This window comes from Petaurus breviceps, unplaced genomic scaffold (assembly GCF_028583685.1).
Source record: "Petaurus breviceps papuanus isolate PSGF00001 unplaced genomic scaffold, PetGlider_PUasm1.0 558, whole genome shotgun sequence".
In the NCBI taxonomy this organism is placed as follows: domain Eukaryota; kingdom Metazoa; phylum Chordata; class Mammalia; order Diprotodontia; family Petauridae; genus Petaurus; species Petaurus breviceps.
The window spans coordinates 2,081,390-2,089,023 of NW_027186376.1; the positions used below are offsets into that span (position 1 = coordinate 2,081,390).

General features: G+C 44.2%; 1 protein-coding gene across 4 annotated transcripts in view; it reads left to right on the plus strand.

Annotated features, from left to right (window-relative positions):
• The first annotated feature begins 741 nt into the window (after window positions 1-741).
• Window positions 742-7,634, plus strand: part of SLC2A13 (solute carrier family 2 member 13) — a 215,003-nt gene continuing 208,110 nt past the window's right edge. For all 4 annotated transcript variants that reach the window (XM_069102895.1, XM_069102893.1, XM_069102894.1 and 1 more), the window contains exon 1: window positions 742-1,468. In XM_069102895.1, the coding sequence (XP_068958996.1) occupies window positions 892-1,468 (577 nt within the window). In that variant the 5' untranslated portion in view covers window positions 742-891. The remainder of the gene's footprint in view (window positions 1,469-7,634) is intronic.

The window sequence follows — 7,634 nt, forward strand, 5'->3', positions numbered from 1 at the left end:
ATGTATAATTCACAATTAACAGGGACTAGTCCCAACATTACCCAGTTTATTCAGTTTTTTAAAAAATGATATTAACACTTAGCTAAGCAAAAACAAAACCAAAAAGCAATCCACCAGTAGCGCCAAGCCAAGCCAGTTTTCCTCAGACTCTTTGCACCCCAGGACGCCTGGCCAGGAAGGTGAGGCTTGAGGCTTTCTTCCACCAGACCGCGAGCAATGCAAGTAGACTTTCTTTTGGAAAGGCGCTCCATTGAATTTCAGCGGGCCTTTACATTGCACCGAAGCCAATTCCCAGTCCCAAGTCAGGAGTCTGGTTGTCCCAAAAGGGTCCAGGTTAGCACGCTTGAGAGAAGCTGGGCAGAGCTCCTTTCTAGCCACGAGCCCTGCAGACTGGCCACCTCGAGGTGTTGAATGTCAGCATCACGTAGGTCCAAACTGATCCGTCACCTGTTCCTCGGGCAATCTCACAACTGGGCAGAGCAAGAGTTGGGGGCTTCCACCAGCAAAGCAGGGGCGGCACAGCCCCAGCACCCCGACTCCGCCGCTGCCACATGTGACCGGCGGGGCTCCGCCTCCCGCTTCAGCCCAGCTGCGCCAGATCTCCAGCTCGGGGGAGTCGTTTTCGGAGCCTGGGAGAGCAGCTCAGACTCCAAGTCTTCCCGGACCTCAGCTCCGCAGCTCCCGCAGCCCCGTAGCTGGCAGCGATTTCCCGGAAACCAGAAAGAGGGGGGCGGGAGCGGCGCCCAGTCCCCGGAGCTGGTGCGGAGGTCCTGAGGGAGCCGAGAAGGAGGGAAGGAGGCAGCCCCGGCGGCGGCGGCGGCGGCCCGGGCACCCCGCTCTGCACACCCGCGGCTCTGGAGGCTCCCTCTCTCTCCCGGGCCAGTCGGACCCATGCACCGCAAGGCCAGCGACAATGTGGAGTACACCCTGCGGAGCCTGAGCAGCCTGATGGGCGAGCGGCGGCGGAGGCAGCAGGACCCGGACGAGGCCGTGGCCTCGGGGGAGCAGAGCCTCATCGCCGCCACCGACTCCTTCTGCGGCGTGCAGGGCAGCGCCGGCCCCGGCCCCGGCCCCGGCCCCTACCTGGGCAGCAGCGCCGACCTGGAGCGGGCGGCGCGCCGGCAGTTCCAGCAGGACCAGAGCCCTGCCTTCGTCTACGTGGTGTCCGTCTTCTCGGCCCTGGGCGGCTTCCTCTTCGGCTATGACACGGGGGTGGTGTCCGGGGCCATGCTGCTGCTGAAGCGCCAGCTCAGCCTGGACGCGCTCTGGCAGGAGCTGCTGGTGTCGGGCACGGTGGGGGCGGCCGCCGTCTCGGCCCTGGCCGGCGGGGCCCTCAACGGCGCGCTGGGCCGCCGCGCCGCCATCCTGCTGGCCAGTGCCCTCTTCGCTGCGGGCTCCGTGGTGCTGGCCGTGGCGCAGAACAAGGAGACGCTGCTGGCGGGCCGAGTGGTGGTGGGGCTCGGGATCGGTAAGTTAGGCGGAGAGAGCGCGGTCCGACTCCCTCCGGGAAGCCTTTGGCCCTGGGGGCCTCCTCTGTCCAGCCGAGCTCAGCCCGGGCGCGGGGCTGCCTTGAGCTGGTCCAGGTCCTCTCCAGGACATCGAGACGAGGCAGCCAGCCCTCAGCTCAGCCTCGACCTTCTCCCCAGGCCTGGCTCTGGTCTCCCTTTGAGTGAGCTGGCTTGCTTTCCAGGTTTCCCCCATAACCATTCTGTCTCTTCTTCCTTTTCCTCTCGCGATCACCATCCCACGTTGGCCCTTACACTTTTCTCGAACCATTTCCTAAAGTCTCTAGCCTGGCCTGTTTTCACTTGACTAGTTTTGCTCTGGTCTTCTCAACTGCTTTTCTGGTTCTAAATTATGTTCTCTATCTTTTCTTTCCTCACTCATGCCCCATCTTCATTTTTAGGTGCCTTTCCAATTTTTCTCCATTTTCACCCTTTTATCTTTCTGCCCACATTCATACTTTCTTTTTTTCCAATCATTTTCTATTACATAAAGGACATGTTTTCTCCTTAAATTTATGTGAGGCAGACTTTCCATACCAACAAGATGAAAATTTTCACATTCATCTACTATAACTCAACCCTTACTAAGTTAATAGACATCCTCTCAGTTTTTAATTCTTTGCCATGTTAAAAAAAAACCTATGAATATTTTTGTGCATCTTTGGAGTTTGTTTTGCTTGGGTTCAGTTCCTCCTTTAATCTATCTTCCTTCTAATTCCTCTTTCTCTCCTTTTCTTCCTGTTTCCCTATTGAATGAAATGTATTCATAGACTCAGCTCTGGGGTGTACGTGTGTGTGGTGGGTATGTGTATTTTTTTCCTCCTTTGACCAGCTAGTCCAGATATCGACTTCCACTTGTCCGACCTGATTATGTTAGATAATTTTCCCCAACCTTCCTCTCCTTTTTCCTAGTCAAGGCCTAACAGAACAACTTCTACGTCTTCTGTCTAATTAGATGCCTTCTGTAACCCCTGATGATGATAGGATTCAGAGGGGACACATGTATTATATCGCCCGTATTAGTGTGTGCAGCTGATCCTTGTTTACACATGTCTACCTTTTTGTTTCTCTTGCTTTCTGTGTTGGCACTTAAGAGTTTCCATGCACTCTTGTCTTTTTATCAGGAATGCTTCAAAGTTCTCTATTTCATTAAAGGTCTATTTTTTCCACTGTAGGATTATATTAAGTTTTTTTTGGTAGATTATTCTTAGTTGTAAGCCTGTATCTTTTGCCTTTAGAATATCATATTCCAAGCTCTCCTCTCCTTTAAAATAGTGGCTGCTGAATCTTTGTGGTTCAGAATACAAGATCCTCTGCATTTGAATCACTTCTTTCTGACTGTTTACAGTATATGTTTTTTGACCTGGAAGCTCTGGACTTTGACTATAATGTTCTTAAGAGTTTTGGAATTTCTTTCAGGAGACAACCAATGCATTCTTTCTTTTGCTCAATGATCTAGCTGGGTCTTTTATTTATTTATTTAGAATTAATTTATCTTTAGTTTTCAGCATTCACTTTCATAAGATTTGGACTTTTGAATTTCTCCCCATTCCTCTTCCCCCCATTCCAAAGATGGCAAGCAATCTGATATAGGCTATACTAATACTTCATATTAAACATATTTTCACATTAGTTGTGATATAAAGAAGAATTAGAACTAATGGGAGGAACCATGAAAAAGAAGAAACAAAATAAAAAACAAGAGAAAAGTAGAGTAAATCTTATGCTCCCATCTGCTTTCAGACTTCCAAGTTCTTGCTCTGGATGTGAAATAACATTTGCCATCGTGAGTCTTTTGGAATTGTCTCAGACATTTGCATTGCTGAGAAGAGCTAAGTCTATCAAGGTCAGTCATCACACAATGTGGCTATTACTGTGTACAATCTTCTCCTGGTTCTCATTTCACTCAGCCTCAGTTCACATAAGTCTTTCCAGGTTTTTCTGAAGTCTGCCAGCTCATCTTTTCTTACTAGCACAATAGTTCATATACCACAACCTGTTCAGCCATTCCCCAGTTGATGGACACCCCCTCAATGTCCAGTTATTGGAAATCACAAAAAGAGCTGCTATACATATTTTTGCACACATGGGTCCTTTTCCCATTTTTATGATCTCTTTGGGGTAAGATCTAGAAGTGGTATTGCTGGGTCAAAGGGTATGCACATTTTTATAGCCCTTTGAGCATAGTTCCAAATTGCTCTCCAGAATGGTCGGATCAGTTCACAACTCCACCAACAATGAATTAGTTCCAATTTTCCCACATCTTCTCCAACATTTATCTCTTTCCTGTTTTGTCATGTTAGCCAATCAGATAGGTGTGATATAGCATGTTAGAGCTGTTTTGATTTGCATCTCTCTAATCAATAGTGATTTAGAGCATTTTTTCATATGAATATAGAGAGCTTTAATGTCTTCCTCTGAAAACTGCCTGTTCATATCCATTGACCTTTTACCAACTAGGGAATGACTTGTATTCTTATAAATTTGAGTCAGGTCTCTATATATTTTAGAAATGAGGCCTTTATCAGAGACACTAGCTGTAAAAATTGCTTCCCAGATTTCTGCTTCCCTTCTAATCTTGGTTGCATTGGCTTTGTCTGTGCAAAACCTTTTCAATTTAATGTAATCAAAAACATCAATTTTGCATTTCATAATGTTCTGTATTTCTCGTTTGGTCATAAATTCTTCCCTTCTCCATAGATCTGACAGGTAAACTGAATAGTTTGCTCTCCTAGGTTGCTTAGAGTATCAGTCTTTATATCAAAATCATGTACCCAGATGACTTTATCTTGTTATAGGGTGTAAGATGTTGGTCTATGCCTAGTTTCTGCTATACTATTTTCCAGTTTTCACAGCAATTTTTGTTAAATAATGGGTTCTTATCCCAGAGCTAAAGTCTTTGGATTTTTCAAATAACAGGTTACTATAGTCATTGACTGTTGTGTTTTGCATACCTAACATATTCCACTGATCTACCACTCTATTTCTCAGTCAGTGCTAGGTAATTTTGATGATTGCTACTTTATAATGCAATTTAAGATCTGGTACAGCTAGGCCTCCAATTGCATTTCTATACATTAATTCCCTTGATATTCTTGACCTTTTGTACTTCCAGATGAATTTTGTTTTTGTTTGTTCTAATCCTACAAAATAAATTTTTGGTAGTTTGATTGGTATGGCACTGAATAAGTAATTTATTTTAGGTATAATTGTTATTATTATTATATTAGCTCTGCCTACCCATGAGCAACTGATATTGTTCCAATTATTTAGATCTGACTTTATTTGTGTAAAAAGTTTTGTAATTGTGTTCATATAGTCCCTGGGTTTGTTTTGGCAGGTAGACTCCCAAATATTTTACAATGTCTGCAGTAACTTTAAATGGAATTTCTCTGACTATCTCTTGATGTTGGATTTTGTTAGTTATATATAGAAATGTCAATGATTTATGTGGGTTTATTTTATGTTCTGCTACTTTGCTGAAGTTATTATTTCAAGGATTTTTTTTGCTTGATTCTCCAGTATTCTCTAAGTATACTATCTGCAGAGAGTGTTAGCTTTGTTTCTTCTTTGCCTATTCTAATTCCTTCAATTTCTTTTTCTTCTCTTATTGCTAAAGCTAACATTTCTAGTACCATATTGAGTAACAGTGGTGATAATGGACATCCTTGTTTCACCCCTGATCTAACTGGAAAGGCTTCTAGCTTATATCCCCATTACATGTAATGTTTGCTGATAGTTTAAATAGATGCTACTTATGGCAATATTCACAGCACCAATGGCCACTATGAATGTGCTGGAATAGTTCTGAATCTCAAAATATAACAGACTCTCCATATAGAAGACAGAAGCAATACATTTATTTAGATACCAGAAAGCCAAATCCTAACATCAGAAAACTAGATCCATCATAACAACAAAAAAGTTAATACACCTCATCACTGCACAAAGGAAGAACATCATTGCACCAGCCAAGCCTTGCCCCTATTCTGGCCTTCTCACAAACCCTCACAATCCTGCCTGTCTCCTTACCCGAATCCTTTTCTTCCTCTATTCTAACTTCTCTGACTCCCAGCTCCCTCCCAGCTCTGCTCCACCCTTCCTGCTCCATCCATTCAGCAAACTCCTCCCACTATAGGCTCCATGTGATTACATGCCTATTATGGGGCAGGGAAGGTCTTCAAATTCCCATTACCATTACAAATCTTTTTCAGGAGGGGATCTGTAGGTTCTTTTGATTACATTTTGGTTCTAGGACCTCAGGGTAGTTTTCCTTGATGATTTCCTGAAAGATGCTATTTAGGCTTATATTTTTATCATGATTTTCAGGTAGACCAATAATTTTTAAATTGTCTCTCCTGAATCTATTTTCTAGGTCAGTTATTTTACCAATGAGATATTTTATGTTTTCTTCTATTTTTTCATTCTTTTGTTTCTGATTGACTGATTCTCGATATTTCATAGAGTCATTAGTTTCCACCTGCCCAATTCTAATTTTTAACAAATTGTTTTCTTCCATTGGATTTTGTACCTCCTTTTCCATTTGGTCCATTTTCTTTTTTAAGGAGTTCTTCTCTTCAGTGAGTTTTTGTGCCTCCTTTTTTATTTAGCTAATTCTACTTTTTAAGGACTTGTTTTCTACAGTTATTTTTTTGTCCTTCCTTTCCCAAGCTATTAATTCTCTCTTGCATACCTCTCATTTCTTCTCCCAACTTTTCTTCTACCTCTGTTATTTGACTTTTAAAATCCTTCTTGAAATTTTCCAAGAAGTCTTTTTGGTCTTGAAACCAGTTCGTATTCCTCTTTGAAGGAATGATATCAGTCTATTGACAATGTTGTCCTCTTCTGAGTTTGTGCTTGATCTTCCCTGTCCCCATAATAAGAATCTGTGGTCATTGTCCATTTCTGATTTTTATTCACAACGTTTGCCTAATTCTTGGCTTTTAGAGTTGAACTTTTCTGCTGGAGCATAGGAGGCACCGATCCAAGCTTCTTGTGCTGGGAGCCTGGACCCTGGTCACTAGGTTTGTGTGTTGGGGCCTCAGGTGCTGACAGCTGGAGGCTGTAGGGGTCTGGCAGCTTACCTGGTGCTAAGCTAACTACACTGGAGCTCTTGGGGTGGGGGTGGGGAGGCTGACTCCTGGGAGATGCCTACTATCCTGGGCCATGCACTTGAATGTTTGCCTTTTGGAGGATGTCTGCCAGAATGAAGCTGTGCCTCCTGGAGTTGTGCTGAAGCACCGGGAGATTTAACTGCTAGATAATGTCAGTGCATGTAGTGTTTTTTGGAGCTGTTGTCTACCAGTTCTTCTGCCTGTGCCAGGGTCCTTGGGGGGCTGTCCTGGTGTGGGTGCTTGCCTACTCCACCACCCTGGGGCTCAGGATCTACCCTGGGTTTGCTGCTGACTTGCTAGGATGCCTCTTGACCTATACTGGTCCCCCTCCCCAAGAGCCTTTTCTGTTAATCACCCAAACTTCCTGGCGTAAAAGACTGATGTACCCTGTCTTTCTGCTGGCTCAGCTGTTCCAGGGTTTTTCTCAGCTTTCAGAGGTCAGCAAGGGAGGGTAAGAGGGACTTCTTGCTCTCCCATCTTGGCTCCTTGTAATATAATACCAAGCAAAGGCAACTTCCCAGGTTCAAAATACCAGCATAGGTGCTCTCTATTTTATTCAGTGACCAACCAAGAACAGAGAAGATTAAAACATGACATCATTCAAAATACAGCATTTACTAAGTGTGATTAAATAATCTCCAAGGACTACCCCACCCCAGGACCTTCCAATCATTCAATCAATTACAAAGTCTCTGTTCTAAATACTACTCCACCCCTAGGCTATACCTTAATTAAGTCCACCACAAAGCCCCTCTTCTCAAATGGAGATTAGTTTCCAAACATAAGGTCAAAAGTTCCCCACCCCTGGATCACAATTGAATCTACCCCAGAGTTACATCAAGTTTAAACACAGCACTTAATACCCAAATGGAGGTCTTTTCTTCATCTTGACAGGAGGCAAGTTCTCAGCAATCTTAGTTCCTGGGGAGACAAGGCTTAGCAAGGCCACAAGATACATTGCCAGTCCCTTCATTAATTCATCCTCTGTCTGTAGAACAGTCCTAGAACCCCTGAA